General features: G+C 31.7%; 1 protein-coding gene across 4 annotated transcripts in view; it reads left to right on the top strand.

Moving 5' to 3' along the window:
* Positions 1-23,485, top strand: part of LOC111417814 (tudor domain containing protein) — a 35,573-nt gene extending 12,088 nt beyond the window's left edge. Inside the window, exons 1-12 of one of the 4 annotated variants that reach the window (XM_023050196.2) lie at positions 707-805; positions 1,919-2,286; positions 7,113-8,056; positions 8,120-8,176; positions 8,249-8,323; positions 8,523-8,576; positions 8,632-8,700; positions 12,933-13,046; positions 13,886-13,939; positions 13,999-15,021; positions 15,075-15,371; positions 20,409-23,485. In XM_023050196.2, the coding sequence (XP_022905964.2) occupies positions 1,963-2,286; positions 7,113-8,056; positions 8,120-8,176; positions 8,249-8,323; positions 8,523-8,576; positions 8,632-8,700; positions 12,933-13,046; positions 13,886-13,939; positions 13,999-15,021; positions 15,075-15,371; positions 20,409-23,163 (5,766 nt within the window). In that variant the 5' untranslated portion in view covers positions 707-805; positions 1,919-1,962 and the 3' untranslated portion in view covers positions 23,164-23,485. Of the gene's footprint in view, positions 1-706; positions 806-1,046; positions 2,287-7,112; positions 8,057-8,119; positions 8,177-8,248; positions 8,324-8,522; positions 8,577-8,631; positions 8,701-12,932; positions 13,047-13,885; positions 13,940-13,998; positions 15,022-15,074; positions 15,372-20,408 lie in introns of those variants that run through there. The other 3 variants (XM_023050195.2, XM_023050193.2, XM_023050194.2) reach the window with 3 other exon arrangements.
* Positions 23,486-24,294: the final 809 nt, after the last annotated feature.

Below are 24,294 nucleotides of genomic sequence, written 5' to 3' on the forward strand. Positions count from 1 at the left end.
AATTTTCGTTTTCGATCCAGGATTGCCGTTCAGGCAGTACAATCTGGTATCGAGCATTAATCACTGGTAGTGATCGACATTGATAGCACAATATCAGTGCTTATAGTGTCTTCCACAGCCCATTGGTAGGACATGTCGGAGCAGTTTTGAGCATATTGCTTAAACCTGTAAATGGTAGTTCTAGGCACTTTCTCTATAGTCTATAATCATCAAAATATTTTACACGTCTTAATTCAGATACCCAACGTTGCATTGTCACTAATTGTGACAAAGTTTTTTTCTCATGCACAATCTTCAAGCTTGCCACATTGTTGTGAAACTTTCCACAATTTTAAACCGTACTTAATCAAGAAAGTTGAGTGTAGGCGATTCCAGTTTATTACCTTAATTATTGGTGTCTCTTTTTAAGGCTTTTAGAAAACATTTTAAAAACAGTTTTCAATTTTACCCACAACTTAAAAAAATGATTTATTTTGAAAAGATGTAATTGAATAAGACACAGGAAGAACTATAAATAATGCGATGATTCATAATACTTTGAACTCCTTTTAAATACTATTTTTGCATAAATCAAAAAATTGATTTAAAAATTAATTTAAGTGCACATTATAGGAAAGTGGAACATCCGTTACACTGTAACGGAAGAACGGTTAATGATCGGGGGATCTTAAAAGTTTAAATCGAAAGTAAACCCGTAAATAATCGCCTCAAATTCCACGCAGTCGGGCAACCTGCTATCGTACAGAATGTGCTCGTTGGTCTTGAGTGCTGTGTTTTAACGTAAAATAGCAACATAAATAAAAAGGTAAATATACAGAAATAGACAAGTTTGTACGAAAAGTTTTATTCGCGTTTGATCTTCACTACGGGACCCACTATGTTATTTATTAACATAAACATTACTATTTATTTTTCGAAGGAATGCAATAATTAATTTATTGAATCGATGGCAGGTTTCGTTTGCGCAAGCGTGATGTGCCTTTTTAAGAATTTTTTTGTTGCAGCGAAATTTAAGTTGACCACTTTAATCTAGATGACACCATCGTATTCCATTTTAAACTCAACATTACAGTTTTCTATAAACTTTACATTGATGTTTATCGTATCTAGATTTTGTGAAAAGGGAGTTTCATATTTGTATCCTTTTCTAAAAGGAAAAAGCCGTTTTGTTTGGATGAACTTGTCCATATTTTGTAATGTTTGTGATTGCGGGTAAAAGTGATAAAAGCATGTAAGAGTAATTTTCGGAGGGAAAAAATGTGCTAAATCAGTAAATTTTCGTGGTTTTTCGTTAAAATTTTAAATAAAATGGATCAACAGCGTATTCTTTACGTAACGTACTTAGAAAAAGAAGGGCCTTATATAAAAGTATGGGGCCAGACTGTTAGAAACGTGCCGATAGCGATAGAAGAGGCGCTTCAACAGGCGACTGCAAAGTTCGAACAGGGTGTTTCAATGCCGGTTCCAACGGATATTCAAGTTGGTTTGCCTTGTTGTGCTAAATTTAAAGACAATCGGTATTATCGTGCAAAAGTAACGAGTACATCTCACCTTGAGCAAGGGTTAGTCGAAGTTTTGTTCTTAGACTACGGCAACAAAGACATTATCCCTTACAACAACATTCGTACTCCTATCGATGCCGCTTCGCTTCTTTCAATCCCGCCCCAAGCTAAAGATTTCCTTTTAGCTGAAGTGGCAATGCCAGTTTGGGATATAGACACTTTTGAGGTCATTGGAAGCAAGTTACGTTATTTAGAGTTAGAAGTCATGCCGATTTGCGAAATTGGTCCCTTTATTATAATCCGCCTATTAAAGAATAAACAAGATGTATGTCTTGAGCTTATTAATCTTGGTTTAGTTGTTAAAGTACCGATTCAAACCCAGCAACACGATTTACAACAACATTTACAAACTCCAGGTGGGATTCATCCACAGTACATCCACCAGCAACCGCCCCCAGTGATGGTCCCCATCAAAATGGCATCCCCATCGCCTCCTATGTCTACATCAACACCTACTTTATTATCTTATAAAGCAATGCCTTTGGAACATGGATCAGAACATGATGTTTATGTGTCTTATGTTTCGGATGGACCTTGTATGTTTTCTGTACAACATCAAAAATTGGAAACTTTATTAAAACGCTTAATGGCAGAGATTAACTCAATTGATCTACAACCTTTGGAAGAATATGTTTTACCAGGAACTGTTTGTTTGGCGCAAAGTACAGATGATGAATACATTTGTCGAGCTGTTGTTACAAATATGGTTGATGAAGAATACAAGGTAATGATTTTATTGTATTTATTCTTTTTTTTTTTTTTAATATTTAGGGTCAATGCATTGGTTCTCGACCAGTTAACAAATATATTTTATATCCTCAGAGCTAAAAGCATTAAGTGAAAATTTTAAAATTTTACAGGAGAGCAATTTGAAGATTTTGAACAATGATGTTTTTGTAGGATAGCTTGGATTATTATTTTCCAGTTATAATTTTGGAAGATAACTAAAGCTGATAATAACAAACCTCCTACATTAATTTTTTTAAATAATTTTAAAATAAATGTGTGAATACTAGTGGTGGAACATATACCTGATAGTTACCAAATATCCAGCTTTGGCCAGATATTAAAAATCTATTACTTAGTGCTCCACCATTCACAGGAATTAGTATCTCTTTTAGGTGTTGGACACTGCAGATAATAATCAAGGTTAACCCCAATAGGACTTTTTTCATTTAATACAACTTTATTTATATTATTTGTCATTAGCAACCTCATTGTAACAATCCCAATGCTACATAAACGTGAATATTGAAATACGTTGTTCTAGAGCTCATTTGTAATTGATTAAGCCAAATATGTCTTATGCAAAGCTGAATAGTTTAGGAGTTATTTCAATTTTTTGTTTTTTGTACAAGTTCAGTACATACTCTTACAAATCTTGAAATTTAGAGAGTAATAATAGTTTCTTTGGCAATGTATTGACTTATCTGGATAAATTACACTCTAATACACATTTTAAGTTGAAAAACATTTAAATATTTCGATGCTTTAAAAATATAGGGTGTGAAATATTCGATTTTTAAGTTAATTTTTAAATAATGTGTTCATTTACGAGCGTTTATTTCAAAATTTTGATAATACATTTAGCATACCAATTATTGTAAAAAATTCTCTGTTTTCTTGCATTTCGAATAAGGTATTAAGCATGGTAAAATGTCTTTCTAATTACCCAATAATAAGATAACAAGTGGCGCGAATACAATTTTGACAACCTACCCAAAGTTAATAAAAGTCAAAATCGATTACACCTACTATTTATTGTTGCTTATTAAACGACCTTTTTTAATTCTAAATAAATACTTAACTCATACCTATTAGTAAAAATTATCAGTTGGTTCCTTATTACAAGAGGGGGTCCAATTACAAGTCTGCTTCAAAAACTGCACCTCTTGCTAATACATGCTCGAGCCCTTTTTCTTATTTCCGACCATGTTATTTTATTTGTAATTGTAGTTCTTAAAGCATTTGCTTCATTTTGGATTCTCTCTATTAATTCATCCCTAGTATTCATTTGTGTTGCATACACTCTTTCCTCCATGTGGCCCCACACATAAAAATCTAGGGGCGTCAAATCAGGACTCCTTGCAGGCCATGGAATTGGACCTCCTCTCCCAATCCAGCGGTTAAGAAATAATTCATTTAATGAATAGTGCGCAGGGCATCCATCATGTTGGAAAACCATGTTATTCCTGTTTTCTAAAGGTACATGGTCCAGTATTTCTATTAAATTATTATGTAAAAAATCACCATACGTTGCGCCATTTAAATGATCGGGAAAAAAATGAGGACCAATCAAATTATTTTCAATGAGCCACATTCACACTAAATTTTCTTTGGTTACTCGTTTCCTTCGTTAGATGAGGATTTTCGTCAGTCCAATAATGTAAATTGTTGGACTGACGTATCTGAATTGTTTCCAAAATGTCTTCTTCCATATTAAGTCCAGCACGTCCTACACGTTCGGCTTTTCTTAAATTGCCAGTCTCAGCTAGACGTCGATAAGTGGCGCCAAATACACTAATATGAGGAATTCGTCGATTTGGATAGCGTTGCTGATATTCTCGATGAGCGGCTGATGCGTTTCCGTCACAGAAACCGTAAATAAATAGGATGTCGGTATACTCAGCATTTGTAAACAATGACATATTTAGCTTAATCAATTACAAGTAAGCTCTAGAACAACGTATTTCAATATTCACGGGGTGTTTATACAGGGTGTTCCGGTGACTTGGGGCACAAAATGAACCTCAGATACTAGAGCAAAAATGATGACGATTCGTGAAAAAAAATTATTATAAAAGTCTTCAATTGGCCAAGATATAGGCCATCAAAGTTCAGAAATTTTAACACATTTTTCTAAATATTTTCAATACCATTTATGGTAGAGCGGTGAAATTTGGTACAAAATATCAAGCAAAATCATTGAACCAATTTTGACTTTGATCGGGCAACCATGCTATACAAGTGTCCCTAAAATTTGTTTGCTCAGAACTTTTTTGTTCGCTCGTAACCCTACATTTATTTTTGTACTTTTTAATAGAAAATTTATTTTAGAAACTTTTATCACTCTTTGAAAATTTTGATAACATTGACCGTTTTCGAGTTATACGCGAAAATGTTAAGCTTTGATTTCAATGGTAACACTAAAAAACAAAAATCTTCGAAAAAGTCAAGGTTAGCCATGGCAATTAAAAAAAAACAAATTAAGCTGTCAACTTGCTTATGTCGTTTAAACACAAACGGTAGTTTTTTGTTAGTTAAGTTTTTATCAATTTTAAGTGTTCAAAATGGAGAGTTACACATTTAATGAACAAACTGACATGATTTTGACATTAGGGGAATGTCACTTTCGGTCCCCTGGAAACAGATCTTAACTCCATATTTTAAATGGAATGCTATACTTTTTATTGCACCTTTTAATTGTATGCGAAAAAATATGTTGACTTTGATAAAAGTTATTGATACCTAATGTTTTTCGTTTTCGAGTTATTTTGATTTTAAATTTTTCTTTGCAGTTTTCACGATGCTCTTTAAAACCCCATATCTCAGCAAACGTTCATTCAAAAAAACTCTAAATTGGCACGATTACTCCTCAAATGCTGTCAAATAGATTGCCATTTGCTGTATCACAGTATGTTATACAGGATGGCTAAAAAGTGAATTACCTTTTTTCCGCATTCAAAGGCAAGAATGTCGAAAATTTTAAATGGTGTATCCCATATTTTATTGGTTCACCAGAAAGGGAATTTGCTGGGAAACGCCGGAAACCGGTTATGTTTTTATTAGGCCATGATATTTTGACAGTTTTTCGTTTAATTTATTTTTACAATTAACTTTGGTTGATAATCTTTTATTTACCAAAAATAACAAACAGAACAAATAAATGAAACAATGAAAACAAAAATTAAGTTTGGATAAAAAAAGTTACTTCTTTCTCTAATACGTTCCATTTAACATTTTCAGCTTACTTGCCATTGAATATGGAGAAACGATAATTCAACTTTTGTCCACAAGATACTCTAATAAAACAAATGACAAACTATTTGAGATCATCTGAAGAGTAATCGTACCAAGTTAGAGCTTTCTTGAATAAATATTGGCTGAAATATGGGGTTTTAAAAGCACGGTGAAATTTAAAATCTTTAAAATTTAAACTTAAAATCAAAATAGTAACTCGAAAACGAAAAATGCTAGGTACCAGTAACATTTATCAAAGTCAAGATATTTTTTCGCATACAATTAAAAGGTGCAATAAAAAGTATAGCATTCCATTTGAAATATGGAGTTAAGGTCTATTTCCAGGGGACCGGAAGTGACTTTAGATCGAAAGATCGGTATAAGCTTCCCATATATGCTAAATTTCAGGATCGTTGATGCAATGGAACGGAAATAAAACGGGTGTTGCTGACTTTTTGGCGGACACTGTATAAACTCTCTCGTTGCAGTTTCGTATGCAAAAAAACACTAAAAATATGAAATATTATTTAATGAGAGATCACACCAAAATGTTGTAAACGAAAACTATCAATCTTAAAGTTCAAGTAACCAACAAATAATTAAAATAAAAATCATTGCATTTTTCAGTCGTTTACCTTGAGGTTACCAAGCCATGTTAGTAACTTTTGCAAATCATTTAATATTTCTCTTATTGGTTTCAGCAACAATAAGTTAGCATTGGGAATAATTTCCTTAGAATTAACTGTACTTTTCTCTTTGCGTGTTAGTCTTTTAGTGGCTCTATTGAAATCAACTTGTTCAACATTTTCTTGATTAAAATCTGTTTTAAAATATAATACTCCAGGTGTTTCTCTTGAAAATTTCATAAGAATCACTTTAGATATGAAAAATTGATGAGTTATAGTTTTTTTATTATTATAAAAGTAAAATCCGGATTCTTCAGATAATAAATTAAAATTCTTAAAGTCCATGGTTTCGATTTCTGCTACTTCAATTTTATTACTACAAGGTCTGAAAAGCTGTTGCTAATCCCATGGAGTTTAATCAAATGTTTTTCTTCCAATTGACAGAATTTCTTTTTCTTTTCTTTCCTTTAGTTTTTCGAATTTCTACAGCTTCTTATTCTTCGTCCAGTTCACTAGTATCACTACATCTCTCAGGTAGATAAGGTGGGTCCTTGGATACAGTATTCCATATGTTGCAAATTATTTGCGTCTACTTCATTTGCTTTTTATTGAAGTCCACCGTCATTATTTGAAGTTTCCTTGAATTCGCTATTTTTATCTTCGCTTACATTGATTACAAGAAAATGCTGTGATGAGCTTTCTGATATCTGAGAATTTCTTCTGTATTGACAAAAAAGCACATTTGTTTTTACTAACAGAAATCGTATTGTACACAGTTATTCAAAAAAATTACATGAAAACGGCTTTAAATCCGCCATAGAAGTAGAAAACCAAATTTAATGTGCATATATTTTTAAAGTATAAGGAATATTTTTGTTATTATTCGACTTTATTGTAAATCACAAAATGATCGAGATCCAGTGCTGATTGGTTAACTAGTGAATTAAATTTACTTTATTTTTAGGTATTTTACGTCGATTTTGGTAACACGGAAGTATTACCGTTCAATAAATTATTTCAAATTCCTGTAAAATACGTTATTCCAAAAGTAATGGCAACACGATTCGCTTTGTCTGGTTTAGAAACGGCGAACGTTTCGATCGAAATGAAATGCGCTTTTAAAGATTTTGTTAATAATAAATTATTGCGAATGCGTGTACAACCTCCCGCAGCAAAATCCGGATTACCCCTCTGTGATCTTTGGGATGAAAACGGATTGAAAGCGATAGATGTAATTCGAAATAGCGCACTTCACTCATATCCAGAACCGATCTCCTTACCACGCGGATTCAGCCAAGACGTTAAAGTTAGTTTTGTAATGAGTTGCAATAAATTTTATGTACAATTAAAAAGTAAAGAAATCGAACTGCAAAATTTAATGAGTACTTTAAGTGAAACATGTAATGATAGACCATTATTGGATGAAGAAAACATTCGTCCAGGTGTACCTTGTTATGCCCTTTACACAGATGAGGTTTGGTATCGAGCGCAAGTTGTAAGCGTTGGTAAAGAGATTCGTGTTAAATACGTCGATTATGGTAACGAAGAAGTAGTTGCTATTAATGATTTACGCGAACCAATTTCTGAACATATTTTTATGCTAAAACCTCAAGCGATTGAGTGTTGTTTAAATGGTTATCAAAACATCGAACCAGATGCAACAAGAGACGGTTTGTTGGTGGACCTCATTACGGAACAAGAATTTAACATGAAAGTTGTCGAAATGCAAGCAAATAGAGCTTTGGTTGAATTATTTGATAGTGGCCATTATAATGTTTCTTCACTACTTTTGGAAAAAGTGGCTAGTGCTACATCTCAGGTTAGTCCTTTACTTATCCAGGACAATCACAGGTTTGAACATAGAAAACGAAGCCCACCACAACATTATAAAGATAAACGACCATTACGGTAAATATTACAAAAATAAGATGGTTATTAAAATTTGTATTGTTTTTTTTTTTTTCTTTTTAGAGAACATAACGAACGAAACGAATCAAATAATTGGCGCCAACAACAATCTTTACCAAAGTAAGTTTATTATTTAAAAATTGAATTTAAGGGGTATACTTTAGTGGGGATTTTAAAATAAATGTCTTGCAGACATAAATCAACTCCAAATGTAAATAAAAGAAATCCTGGTGGATATAATCATAATGATAATAATCGTAAAAACAGGTATCATTTTTTGTAAAAAATCATTTATTTTTTTTGTCTATTAACCTGTTATGGCACGCTTTTGTTATATCATCATTGTTATTTTCTTATTTCAAATCATGTTCATATTTATCTTCATATTTCTTTCGCATTGTTTTTGCATTTTTCCTATTTATGTTTATTTATTTATCCTACTTATATTTGTCTTATTTTTATACAGAAATCAACGAGACGGGCATGAATCTAGTGATAGTAAAGAAACGTTCAACCCAAGGTAATATTTAGTAAAGATATAAATAATTTATGTATGATAATCTTTTTTTTTTTAGGGATAGACGTGAATTTAACGCAAGTTCAAGTGGTTTTAATAAAAATTCATTTCAAAAAGGACCAAAAAGGTATGAAAAAATTAATTTCATATGCATGTATTGATTAATAATAAGATTATGATGAAAAAATAAGCGTGGAAAGTTAATATCTGTCATCAAATTTAATTTGATATAGAGGTTGGTTGGTAAATCAATTTGTATTGGTTAAATTCCAGGAAGAATTGATTATTTATTAATCTTTTCTAAATTCATGGTAATTTAAGTATGAAGGAATCCAAAGGAAAGTGTTTATACCCAGAGATGAGAGCTTTATTATTAAATAATAATATTTATTATTATTAATAAATATACAGTGCGTTTCAAAAGTAACGGCTAAATTCGATAAAATCATTACAAACAAATTTTGAAAAAATCGCTGAAACGGGGGTTTAAAGATGTAAATTTTTTGGTGTATATTTTAAGTTTATTCCGACATTTTTAAGCGAGTTATGACGAAGAGTTATTATCGAAGTTTTTTTTAAATAGAAACAATTTCAAAACACCCCATGTTTTATATTGGAATTTGAAAGAGGATTTTTTTTTCTGAATTATGTACAATAAATATTAATATCGGTTACATAAGAAAATTTTCGAGAAAAATTAATTTAAAGTTTTATTATTTCCCATTCATTTGATATAAAAAATAGTAGTTGCCGTGCGTAACCATGGCAACCAATTGTTTTGATTTGACATATCCAAGTGTCAAAATTAGATTTAAAACAGTTTATTGTGCGTTAATGAGATTATTTTGAGTACTATTATGGAGTTTCTTGTGTTAATTGTTGTTATTTGTTGCTATTCATCGCTATTCGTTGTTATATAACTAGTAATGTAAAATTACGGTAAATTACTGTTGTAAATTATGGTTATTTTTTCTCAAAATTTATTCTCGCGTAATTTAATAATTTTTTTGATAAATTACTACGGTAACCTTTTTATTATTTTGATTCAAGGACAGTAGAATTTAACTTGATTTTGATTTAATAAAACCTTTTGTCCACGACTACCTTATAATATATACCTTATGAATGAGTTTTCTAAAACAAAATGGTAGTCATTTTCACGGAGTGAATAATAGCGGTGAATAATAATCATTATCCACGGGTAGCCATCTTGACCAGACTAATAATAATTATTAGAAACGTTAAAAGTTCAAAAAACGTCAATTCAATTTTTTTAGGAGTTTCTAAAAGTTTGACATTAAAAAAACCTAAACAAATTCCTTTATTCGTATGATTTAAGCATAAATTAATTAATTTTCGTAAAGAAAATGACGTTTTATAAAACTGACATTTAATTTTGACAAATTGTTATGAAGTTGGTTACAGTTAATAACATTGAATTTGTGTCACATTGACGTTTAACCTTTATTCAAAAAATTATTTAAAAAATAAATTTATGGAATCAATTTCAATAGTCGTGGACAAAGTATAGTATTCTACTCGCATATAATGAGCTATTATTCACTCAGGTTAATTATGCCACTCGCTACGCTCGTGATATAAACTTAACCTTCGTGAATAATAGCCCACATTATATGCTCATATAATAATATACTATATACAAACTGCAAAGGAACATTTAAAATAAACTATGTAACAAAAACTCTAAAAATGAAATAAAATATGAATTTTATGTACTTCAAACACATAATTCAGAAAAGTTTCTTTCTGTTGTGCACGTTGTTGGTGAGCAATTTAAGATTTCTGTTGCTACTTTGCTTAATGATGTAGTACAACAAAGAGACTTCAATAATATAACAGAATACTATCCATAATTTTTGGATCTAGTAAATTTGCAGCTTAGTGTAAAGGTGTTACAGTCATATCTCTTCGTGCTTTTAAAAGTGATAGAATTGTTTTTACTTCTAAAACTGGGCATTCACTTTGTAGTGGATCATTCAAATGTTGAAAATAGTCAACAACATGAGAAATGCAAGGTTTTTTTTTGGTTTTAGGTGTTTAAAATCTTATATTCAAGCTTCCCCTAGAATATATCGTTTAAAATATTACGTTTAATATTTTCGTCTAGAATAGTTGTTATAGTTTCTGTTATAACCAACTCTTTTAAGTTTCTTATAGGGACTTTACAGCATTATCAAAACACAGAACGCGCATGCGCAGACACATTCTAGTAATTTATGAAAAATTTGTTTGGTAATTTACAGTAAATTACGGTAAATATTTTGGTAATTTACAAATTCACATCACTGTATATAACCCATTTAAAAAAACTTTGATGACGTCATAACTCGTTTAAAAATGTCGCAAAAAACATAAAATATACACCAAAAAAATGCCAAAAAGTTTAAATCTTTAGACCCATTTCAGCGATTTTTTCATAAATTGTTTATAATAATTTTATCGAATTTATCCGTTACATTGAAACGCACTGTATATAAGTTAAATTTTATTGAGTTAATGTGTGATGCAAACGTTCTGAGTCCTCTTGAATCACCCTCTCAAAGTTTATATGTATAATTCAGTATAGTTCAAAAAATAATTAGCAATAATTGTTTAAATTAGAGCTTCAGTTTTTACATTATAATTTATTTCTGATCTTGAATATTTTTAGAAACCAACAAAGGGGAGCTGATGCGATTCCTTCTACAATTAGGTTTAGACCAAGAGAATGATTTGCTTTTATAATTTTTTTTGTTTCTTCCTTTGCTGGTTTTCTTCTTGAATCACTTGATCTATCTTTATGTTTTGAACTTTTTGTGTCCAAAATCGTCTCACTTTATAAATCATTATTTACTATAACTATTTGATTACTGTTAAGATTGTGGCTTTTATTTTGACATTAAAAAACGTGTTTTTCAATGATTTGATTAAATTTTTGAATATGCTGTGTTACTACAGATTCATTTATCTTTAAAACGCTATGTATTCAAAACTGTTGCACCTACAGACATGAACAACATATCAAAATAATCATAAATTCATTGGGGTATGTAATTTCATAGATACCTGAATGACGATATTCCGCATCGCTGGATTGGCCGTATTGGTGTGAATGTCTTACCTCTTGACCGTCTGGGTCACCTGACTTAATTCCCTGTAATTTCTTTCTTTGGGGGTACATTAAGAATCTTGTTTACGTATCCCCACTATCAAATACATTAGAAAACCTCAGAGAAAGGAGTTATACTGTGGTAATGAGAATTAACAGGATAAATCTACAAAATGTGTGGAACAAATCGGTATATGTCCTGTGACTCAGAAGGCTCATATAGAACACTTGAGTATGCAAAAAGTTGTAGTAAAGCGCTCTTTTAACTTCTCTACTACATATGGTTCTCCCTCAAACCAACTCTTTTCAGCATTTTTCTTTAGATCTTTATTTCTTAGTTTCTTACTCACAATTATCAGGCACAATTTGTTCTAAAATTTCATTTTAGTTTTTGAGGCAGAATGCATTTGGGCTAATTTCTACAAAACTTTTAGGTACTTAGTTTCAAGTAAACAAAAATATTACTTTAGTATTGTTACTAGCATATTAAATTATTTAACAAAAATTCTAGCCATGGTTAGTTTAATTTGTTGCTCTGAGGTCCAACTGCAGACTATTGTGAACAAATAGCTTCAATCTACTGGTTTATGTAGTTCTAGTGTAACATTACTTATAAAACAATGTCAACATTTGAAGATAATTTTCACTTGCCTCATGAATCTTACAATATGGTACTTAGTAAAGGAATCATAAATTCTAACGCATTACTTAGTCCTTTTTAACATGACATAACATCCTTTCATTACTAATAGACCAACCTCAAAACTGTAACTGAGTTTTATCAATTAACATCTTTTCACATATTGTGCTGTACGTTTTAGATCATTGTCCTGTTGGCATTGCCATGTGACAGGCATACAGTTTTTTTTGTATATGGAAGCATGGCTTCTTGTAAAATATCTTTGAGTTAATGTTGGTTATCAACACAGCTTAATTGATGGCATTTTGATTCGTTTGAAAATAAGCAAGATTTTTCCACGTTTTTCTAGAACGTTTTCTCCCTGGAACATGTATTACAGTACTACTTTCGACTTATTTTTAAACAGTTTATGTACTCAGCTACTTTTCTTATTAACTAATTTAAAATCGGCCAAGATTTATTGAAGATTTAGGCTGAACATATTTAATAAAGCAATATCACGCTGAGTGTGCAGTTTTAACATATCTGTTAGATTTTATGTAATCTAAGACTGAAATTGGTCGAAATGTATGAATTAAGACTTTATCTCATAATAAATAATTATTTTTAGGTTTGAAACTCAACGGAAAAGGTTTGATAATGGAGACCAAGCAGGTGCGGAAACCAGTGATGAGGCAACCAATGGAAATAGAGAAAATTGGGGTTTTGCCAAAAAAGAACGAAGGTAAATACGGAATTACCTTCGGTTTTCTTTAACTCAAAAAAATTCTGAAAAGATTAATCTTATTGGAATCAAAAATTATTTTAAGATCAACATAAAGCAATACATTTTTTCTATTTTTTACTAAATTGCCAGTTAATTTTAACCAGATTGATATGAATTGGAAAATCTATAGTATCCCATTGACCGAATTTATTTTGGTCCATAACCCAAATACAATCAATAGATTCAGCTAGTGATTCAGAAATATGAATCACTACCTGGAATGAATAAGAGAAAGTAATAAAGTCAATTTAGGTTGATATACATTCTCAAAAAGTTTGCAGAGTTACTCTTTAATCTCACAAGTTCAGTTTTTGTGACGCAGAACATTATCAGATTTGCGTTTGGTTTGGAGTATACCGAATTATGTAGTGATTTCCTCATAGAGTGGAGTTTGGAAAAGGAATATGTCAAAATCCCATCTATCATGATTTAAGTGAAGAATATAATCAAGAAAAGCGGTATCTTTCATAGCAAGTTCTTCCAAAAGTTTTAAGATACTATGTAATGGAATCTAAATGATTTATATATCTCCATCTTTACCACATTGCATTTTAAACAGTTTTAATCCTAATGAATTTTATTTTTGTTGGTCTCTACTTTTACTGTAATTCCAAGGAATATCCTCAATCTCTTAAATAAATGTAAAAGTGTCAATCATGGTGTAAAAGCTTTCAAGCAGAACGTGATTATTTGAATTCATAATCATACTAATTCGTAATGTAGTAAAATTAGAAAATACGGTTTTGCTTAAATTAATTTTTTACACAAAATTTCAATAAATGATTTTTTTTATGTAGATTTGATAATAATTCACAACCTTATTCATCTGATAGACCATCTTTTAAACCAAGGTAATAATATCCTTCTAAATATAAACAATTAAAAAGATTAAACTTATTACCTTTTATAGAGATGGAGGTTTTCAAAGAAATAATGATGATACAAAAAGATTCACCCCAAGAAACCAAGATTCTTCCAGAAACTTTGATCACCCAAAAAGATTCAATCCAAATAACGATACTTCCACAAGAAATGATGATCATCCAAGAAGATACAATTCTGGTAATGATAACTCAACTAGGAATGATGATCATCCAAAAAGATTTAATCCTACAAATGATACTTCACCAAGAAAAGATGACTACCCAAAAAGATATTCACCAAGAAATCAAGATTACCCCAAAAAATTCAATAAATTTGATAATAATCAAAGAAATAAAAGGAATGATTATAGAAAAGATCAAAACGATTTAAGTTCTTCTGATACATCTGAACGTAGTTTCAAAAGAAGTCCAAAACCTTATAACGATAATAGAAATAAAGGTAGAAGTTTTAAAAAGTCTTCTCCAATTTCTTCTGAATTTTCGAAACCGATTGGTGATATTTCTAATGATAATTGGAATACTGATCGGGTCACATCACCGCCAGTTGTAGAATCTTTAATTCTCGCGGAACCTACTGATAGTTTTAAACCGATTGAAAATCTTATTGATCAAACCGAAAATGTTTTAATCAGTTGGTTTTATAACCCACAATATTTTTACATTCAATTGGAAAAGTTTATGGCAAGTTTTCGAAGCATGATGGAAGAAATCCAAGTTAGATACAAAAAAAGATCGACAATCACCGGAGTTATTGGCCAACCGGTTATAGCTTTATTCCCAGAAGATAAAGTTTTATATAGAGCTCAAATTTTAAGCTTCGAAAATAATCTATATCAAGTTCGTTATATCGATTACGGAAATATGGGAGCAGTTACCAAAATCTACGCCATTGAAACTAAATATATGGAACTCCCCGCGCAGGGAATTTGTTGTAGCCTAACTGAAATCTCACCATCTGGAGAAAATTGGTTAAACGCTGATAGTTATTCAAGCTGTTTCGATAAAGATTTATTTAGTTGTCATTTTAAATCTACTTTTGATACTAATGGGTAATAATTTCTTTTGTTTGTTGTTACCATTATTAAAAATAATTTTTTTTCAGATACTATGTTGATTTAACCTACGAAAATGTTAACATCACAGAAAGTTTAATCGCTTCATCTTTAGCAGTTCGCCCACAAAATGATTTCAACATTAATTTATTGCTTGGTCAACAATTAATGGCTTTAATCAAGGCGGTAACATCTTTAGATAATATTACAATTGAAATTGAACCTAATTTAAGTGTGAACGCGTCGTTGCATAATTTATCTGATGCTACAGAAAAATTTGAGGATGATTTGAAAGTATGGATTGGAAATTTTGTATTTGTTTATGTTGATAATGTTATTAATGAAAAGTGAGTATTTTTGGTTTATTTATAATACAGAAAGCCTTGATATAACGGACAAAATATTGTTAAGTCATATAATCTATTTAATTCATCATATATCATTGTATATTTAAATATAAATATTAGCGCTCATAGATAGAATCCAACTCAGGTTGTTCCTCAAGTTGCTGTATTCCATGTTCATAGATAAACTCGAGCTATTCCCCAAGTTCTTTAAGGTACACCTACCAAACCAAGAAATTATAGAGGTACACCAAGAAAAAAAAAACAATGTTTATTTAATACAATGTATTAACATACAGGATATTTCTAAATTGATGCCAAAGATTTCTAAACCACTTCACCTCCAAGATAGAGCCCTTTAAAGTTAGGGAAAAAATTGTTTTTATTTAATAAATCCACTATGGAGGAATTTAGAAGAATGAAATTTGGGAGATAACTGTTGCTAATAAAATGATACTTTTTGACGATTTTTGTAACCCTAAATAACATTTTAGAGTTACAAAAATCAAGAGGGTGAAAAAATCAACCCCTACAATACTTTGCATCAGAACTTTTTAATGCGTCTCAACTTTCATTTTATTATTATATTCGTAATCTTCATAAAATAACCTTTGAAGTGAGTCCAAACTTGACGCATTTATCTCTTATTTATATAAGTTTTTCAACTTTTAATTTTAACATATTTGTCAACTTCATAAAAAATCCTTTAAAATGAGTCCAAACTCGACATATTTAACTTTGACATTAATGGAGATACAATCACTTCCGGTATGTCAATTTTGACATATTTGTCATCTTCATTAAAAGACCTTTAAAATGAGTCCAAAGATGACGCACTTATCTCCAAAAGCAAAAAAGTTAAAATAAAAAACATTAAACCCGAAGTTAGCAACAATGAAGATAACAATTTAATTTTTAAATATTAATACCAACCTTAAGTTTTGATTTTTTTTTATTATATTTTTGTTTTTGTGACAAATATTAAGTCATTTTATAAAAATTAAGAATATGACATTGACATTTCAAACCGGAAGTTGAGTAATATTGGAATTAAACGTATCATTTTTGGACTCATTTTAAAGGATTTTTCACGACGATTACAAATATGTCAAAACTGACGTTGACATTCTTAACCGGAAGTTGACCATAACTTCATTAATATTGAAGATAAATATGTCGTGTTTGTACTCATTTTAAAGGATTTTTAATGAAGATTACAAATATGTCAAAATTGAGGTTGACATTTTAAACCTGAAGTTAGTTATTATATAATAGAAGTTTTATAACTGAAGTTAATCTAGTGTTAGTCACTTTTCAGCACTTTCTTTTTATTTTTAACGTGTTTTTTGGGTCATTTCACATTTATTAAAAAAAAATCGTCTTTTTTAAGCCACATGATAATTAAATTTTAACATGTAAACTTGTAACACTTCGTCCTTAATTTCATTTTACAACTTTTTAAACTTTAATTTTGTAAATTAGTTGCTAATAATCTGTTTTCGACTTTGATTTGTAGAGTTTCTGAAGATGGCCAAGGGCCGAAACTGGTTAGACTTATTTTCTTACTTTATTATAAAATAAAAACCAGTTTAAAAGTACAAAATCAAACTCTAGATATCTTCTTCAAAAATTTTTACTCGTTTTTTTAATCGTCATCATTTTGTCTCTAGTTTTATTGATTCAATTTATGCCACGTCTTACAGAAACACCTGTATGCCCTCTGTACTTGTGATAACAATTTTCCATAGTTTGATCCTGTCTATTCTGAGAAGTCTTATATTTGTAGAGAGATGAAAACGAAAATCCCGTTTTTCTAAACATTATTCATTTGTCGCTTAGTCAAGTGACGCATAACGCGGCCCAATTGTAATAGCACGTTTTGAAAGCAGTGGATACTCATTTTTTATATGTTGGCAAAAATATGCTAGCTCCGTTTCGGAAAATTTTAGTTTTAATATCTGATCTGTTTTTAGCTCCATGAATTCTTCCTGCTCGTTTATCAGTAAGTGTCCAAGGGTAATGCTATCTCAAAATAGATTTCGTACTCAGTCCATAAGTTGCAGGTCACACTTAGGAAAATAACCGTTCATTTTTTTCTGCTAATAACTCCAAGTGTTTCACTATGAAAGCCTGCAGAAAGCACTTTTCCGCGAGAAAGCCATCGTACTTCTGTATGAAACAGAAGTGACTTATGATCTGCTCCTATTTCCTGACACTGCATTAAACAGACGAGAATTCAGAGGTCGTGACTTTATGTACTTGACAATTTTGACAACTTCTTGTAAGACTTCCTTCCCTGTATAACAAACAATATACATTTTTAATATTAGGATTTTTTAGAAGCCCTGGTTACAAATCCCTTAATTTTGCCTGTCATAGCTGCTGCTCCATCTCTGCAAATGCTTATGCAGTTGTGCCATTCCAATTTATACTCACTGGTTTGTTACTTGGAATATTTCTTCTCCAGTGCTAGAACCAGGTAATGGCAGACAACGTAAAAAGTATTTCATATTCGTCGGTGTACCTCACATTTAGGATGACCACTGATATCAGTAGACCGTTGTCTTGTAACGCAAAAACTCCACTAAACCTTAATTTTTCAATTAACGTTCAATTCAAAGTCGCAAGAAATATCATTAATGCGACGTGAGATCGTATCTGCTGATGCAGGTATTTTTTCGATTTCCTCAGCGACTTCTTGGTTAATCATAATTTTGACAACTTCTTTGCAGACAGGTAAAGTTAAAGTTTCAGCGAGAGACTGAAGGTTCTTGTATTTAATTAGCATATTAGCGATCACGTAGCTTGCTTTTTGCGCTTTGTCTGATATTTTGAAAGACAAACTCATGAGAGTTTCCTATTTCTTAGACTGGTCTTTCAAACGTTGAAAAAGGGTTTGTCTTTTTGAACCACCACAGTTTACTGGGCACCATTGAGTTATTACCCAAAGTTTCTCCACAAACAAGACATTTTGGAATTGAGCATGATTTGTCTCCGCAATATGGCTTTGTCATAACCTACATAGCTCTCTTCATATTTTTGATTAACAAGCTTAGGTTTTTTCTTTGTCGACTTAGGAATCATTAGATTCACTTGACAAACTTTTGACAGTCCTGCTCCTCGCGCAACGACGCTCCTTGCTCGTATAACTCTCAGTTATGTATAGATGTATTAACATCATAACTTTCTGACAAAACTTGACATTTTTTCGCAACATACCAACTAATAACCACGGTACACCAGTGTGCCGCGTCACACACTTTGTGGAACACTGATGTATAAACGATGTATAAATCAAGGACGGTAGTTCCAGTTTTAATTGTTATTTAGCACTATTAATCTAGCACTGAATAACAATTAAAACTAGAACTAACACTATATCTAGAACAAGAATCATTTGGGTTTAGCAGCATGTCTCTTAAGACGGCTAAACCCGAATGATTCTAGTTCTTGATCTAGCAGTGCATAACAAGTAAAACTAGAACTAACACTAGAGCTAGAACTAGAAAGTTTCGGGATTAGCCGTACGTCTGAAGAATAAATATATGCAACTTAGTGATTTCTTATGCTAACTACCATTGTCACTAGATCTAACACTAGACCTAGAACTAGAATCATTCGGGTTTAGCTGCCTTGAGAGACGTGCGGCTAAATCCGAATGTTTCTAGTTCTAGGTCTTGTGTTGGTTCTAGATCTAGTTTTACACTAGCACTATCACTAGAAGCAACACTAGACCTAGAACTAGAAACATTCGGATTTAGCCGCACGTCTCTCAAGACTGCTAAACCCGAATGATTCTAGTTCTAGGTCCTGTGTTAGCTCTAGTGATAGTGCTAGTGTAAAACTAGAACTAACACTAGACCTAGAACTAGAAAGATTCGGATTTAGCCGCACGTCTCTCAGGACGGCTAAACCCGAATGATTCTAGTTCCAGGTCTTTTGTTGGTTCTAGTGATAGTGCTAGTGTAAAACTAGAACTAGAATCATTCGGATTTAGCCGCACGTCTCTCAAGACGGCTAAACCCGAATGATTCTAGTTCTAGGTCTTGTGGTAGTTCTAGTGATAGTGCTAGTGTAAAACTAGATCTAACACTTGACCTAGAACTAGAATCATCCGGATTTAGCCGCACGTCTCTTAAGACGGCTAAACCCGAATGATTCTAGTTCTAGGTCTTTTGTTGGTTCTAGTGATAGTGCTAGTGTAAAACTAGAACTAGAATCATTCGGATTTAGCCGCACGTCTCTCAAGACGGCTAAACCCGAATGATTCTAGTTCTAGGTCTTGTGGTAGTTCTAGTGATAGTGTAAAACTAGATCTAACACTTGACCTAGAACTAGAATCATCCGGATTTAGCCGCACGTCTCTTAAGACGGCTAAACCCGAATGATTTTAGTTCTAGGTCCTGTGTTAGTTCTAGTGATAGTGCTAGTGTAAAACTAGAACTCACACTAGACCTAGAACTAGAAACATTCGGATTTAGACACACGTCTCTCAAGACTGCTAAACCCGAATGATTCTAGTTGTAGGTCTTGTGTTAGTTCTAGTGATAGTGTTAGTGTAAAACTAGAACTAACACTAGACCTAGAACTAGAATCATTTAGATTTAGCCGCACGTCTCTCAAAACGGCTAAACTCAAATGATTCTAGTTCTAGGTCTTGTGTTGGTTCTAGTGATAGTGCTAGTGTAAAACTAGATCTAACACTGACCTAGAACTAGAAACATTCGGATTTAGCCGTACGTCTCTCAAGGCGGCTAAATCCGAATGATTCTAGTTCTAGGTCTTGTGTTAGTTCTAGTTACAGTTCAAGACAAATATACAACGATCTAGCGTTGAATAACTGTTATAACTAGAACTAACACTACATCTAGAACTTACAACTAGAAACATTCGGGTTTAGCTTAGGACTTTAAGATGGACTTTTGGCTATAACAGATACTCCCTTTTCCATATTAGTCCGTTATATCGAAGTTTTACTGTATTTAACTAATTATTTGATTTAATATATTATTAATTTTCTTTCCATTAAAATATTTTTAGATTAGAAGTAACATTTTACGATACAACAGGTCAAAAATTAAAAATAATCGAACCAGACGAAGGAGCTTTCGAATCTGTAGACATTTTATGCCCACTTCCGGTTTACACAAATAAAATAAACGGAATGGTTTGTTATGCAACATCAGAATCAATCTTTCTACAACCTACAAAAATGCAAGAAACCATCCAACAATTTACCGACGCGATATTTAATCATTACAACGAACTCACCGAATCTGAGGAGGATTTCGTTGCGGAAGTGGATGGAGTTTACGCCGTACATTCATCCGATTCCGGTTGGTATCGCGGAAAAGTCATAAAAATCGACCAAGAAAGCGGCGAAGCCGAAGTAAATTATTTAGATTATGGAAATTCGGAAACCGTTAAAGTAACGGAAATGAGACATTTAACTCCTGATTTTTATCAAATGCCTATGTTGGCGGTTGAGATAAAAATTGAAGGCGGAGAATGTGAAAAATATATAGATTTTGAAGTTTTTGTTGAAGAGATTTACTTTGAGAATGAATGTTGGGTTGGAAAGATTTTTGGTGAGGATGAAATCAAAGAAATAAATAATGAAGAAGTTAAAAATGAAGAAAAACCAGCTATTGAAGAAATTGTTACTCAAGATGTTGTTACTAAAGATGAGATACCCATCACTCAAGAAGTAATCCAAAACGCCGAAATAAATGAGAATCAATTTGTTGGTGTTGATGTAACATTAAGTCATTCGGATTCCCCATCAGAATTTTATTTACAACTTTCCAACGATTTGGACTCAATATCAGCTCTTCAAGTAGAATTACAAACTCAAGTTCCTAATTTAGTTAACTTGGATAACCCTGCTCCTGGAATTTTATGCGCAGCTCCATTTTCGCTTGATGGCCAATGGTATCGCGCTCAAATCTTAGATGCAGACGATGATATAACAACGGTAAGATTTGTTGATTTTGGAAATACAGATGTTATTGATAACAAAGCAACAGCGATAAAAACGTTACCTGCGGAAATGTTATCAATGGAATATCACGCAAAATTATGCTCGCTTTACATAAAACCGATTGGAGAAGAATGGAGTTCTAGCGTAATTGAGAAATTCGATAACTTTTTGGGCGAAAAAAGTTTGCGTGCCGAAATTATTCATCAAGATGAGAAAACTACTTATGTTGAATTATATGCGAATCACGAAAATGTAGCTGAATATCTTAGAAAAGAAAATTTAGCTAGTAATTTAGAATTAGAAACTGAAACAAGTACAACTGGATATATAAGCCATTTAAATTCACCAAGCGAATTTTGGATGCAACTTGATAGTTCTGTTCCTGATTTAGAATGGGTGGCCGACCAATTAATGAACGCTTCAACTTTCCCAATTTTGCAAGATTTAACACCTGGATCTTTATGCGCTGCGATGTTTCCAGAAGATAAATCTTGGTATAGAGCTAGAATTTTATCAAACACCGTGGCGGGAATTGAAGTTAATTTTATCGATTATGGAAATTCGTATTCTTGTACTGAATTACGCGAACTCCCGGAAGAATTGGTGATGTTATCCCCGTTAGCTTTAAAATGTAGTTTATCAAAACCCGCAGGAATTCTTCAATGGTCAACACAAGCAACCGAAAAATTCAACGAAATTTCAGCAGACGGCGCTACGGTATATAACGTAAATATTTTAACAACTGGCGAAACATCCATAATTCAATTAATGGTGGAAAACGAAGATGTTGGTTATCTTTTGTTACCAGAACTAAAAGACTGTCGCATTTCCTGTTTTAATTCATTAGATGATTTTTGGGTACAATTCATAGAAAACGATCCAAAATTAAAACAAATAGAAACAAATTTAAACAACACCCAATTAACCGATTTAGAAACACCACAAGAAAACGAAATAATTGTAACGACTTACGAAAATAATTCAAAACGAGCCAAAATTTTAAATAAAGTCAATGACGAATTTAAAGTGTTATTAATTGATTCCGGCATCGAAATCGTCACAAACAACTTAAAAAAACTACCGGAAGATAATGAAACAACCCAAGAAGCTTTAGCAAAACAATACAAACTTGAAGTTTTACCAAGAACTAAATGGGCGGATAATTCCGAATCAAAATTCCGCGAATTTTTAACAACCACCGTTTTTCAACTTGAAGAAGTTGCGGATGGTTTAGCTAGACTTTATTTAAATGATGAAGATGTTAGGATTTCTTTGGGATCTGTGAAATGTAGTACTCCATTAAGTTCGAATCAAAATAGTCCAAAAAAATCCGTCGCGTCTGAAGAAAATTGCGACGACGATTTAAATGTGGAAAATAATAAAGTCGATGAAATTATTGAAATCAAATTAGAACAGGAAAATAATCAAGTTGATTTGAATGAAATTATCGAAGTGAAATTAGAACAGGAAAATAATCGAGTTGATTTGAATGAAATTGAAGTAAAATTAGAACATGAAAATAATCAAGTTGATTTGAATGAAAATGACAGTAGTGATACTTCAAAAGATTCAATAGAAAATTCATCGATGAATAAAGATCAAGAAAAATCTTTAAGTGATAAAGAAACGAGTAAAATTGAGATAACTCAAATAGTTAAAGAAAAAATAATAGATGATCAAGAAACGGACAAAAAAATGAAACAAGAATCAACTAAAGAAACGGTCGAAGAGATGCTAAAAGATGTCATTGAAGTGGTTACAAGTGATAAAACAATCCATTCCGGTACGGAATCCACTGATGAAGATAAAAAGTAGGTTATGCTTAAATATTAATACATTTTCATTTTTCGTTACTTTTTTATAAATTACTAAAAATTTTGTGTTTCTCCTGAGGTAATCTTAATTCTTATCTATCGGTGATTATCCCGGTAATCATTTTTTTAGTGTATTTTTGATATTTTTATATGATGTTTGAAGCGTTCTCCAATCTTAGAGGGGGGTCATATTATTTTTTTAAATTTAGAGTTTACCTCACGGATATTTCTTAGTTGCCACTTATAAAAGGAGTACATTCTCGTTTATACTGTTATTAAAAAGTTAAAAATATTGTTGAATAAAGATTATTTGTTTGCTTTAATGGAGAGCATTTTTTTTTAACAAACCTCAATCAAATCAATCTAGATAGGAAACAATTTTGAATGAAGTTATTGATGTTAGAGTTACTACTGACAAAGCGAAAGAGGAACACCATCATGAACGTCAAGAAAATTACAAGGAGGGGATAATGTAACAACATGTCAAATTTATGGTTTCAGAATCATCAAATAATGGTAAGAATTAATTCTGTAATTTTAATATTTGTTTTTATGTCAACATGCTATTTACATTTAATTCTTGCATATTCAGTATGTTTAAATACGTATTAAAAATGATACGCAATATTACTTTGTAAGTTTTCTTGTTTGTGTGGTAAATTTTAAAATATTTACTATTGTTGGGTATTGGGTAACATAAGGTTACCCAATACCGATTCTCCTCCTCTGAGAGGCAAGGTGGGTCAGTGACGTAGCTGGTTCTATGAACAACACAACGCCCTTGTTTATAGATATATCTATAAACAAGGACAACACGATGCGAGGTTTAAATATTTTATATAGACTGTACCACAGTATAGGCACGTTGGCACGTATCTATCTTTTATTCTGACTGTATCGAACCAGTGACGTCAATTTGCGGGGTAATAATCGATACTACAGAGGCATAGGGAATGAGGTAACCTTATGTTCTATAAACCTTGCGCGACCCCGTCTTACGCGTCCCCGTACTTACGCGGTTTTTTTAACGGTAGCGCTTTTAGGTTTTCGAAATTGGAATTTATTTAACCCTCATAATATGTCAGATCTAGACATGTTAGCTGCTTTTTTCTAACTCTTACAGTTTCCGAGA

The sequence above is a fragment of the Onthophagus taurus genome, chromosome 6, assembly GCF_036711975.1.
Source record: "Onthophagus taurus isolate NC chromosome 6, IU_Otau_3.0, whole genome shotgun sequence".
NCBI lineage: Eukaryota > Metazoa > Arthropoda > Insecta > Coleoptera > Scarabaeidae > Onthophagus > Onthophagus taurus.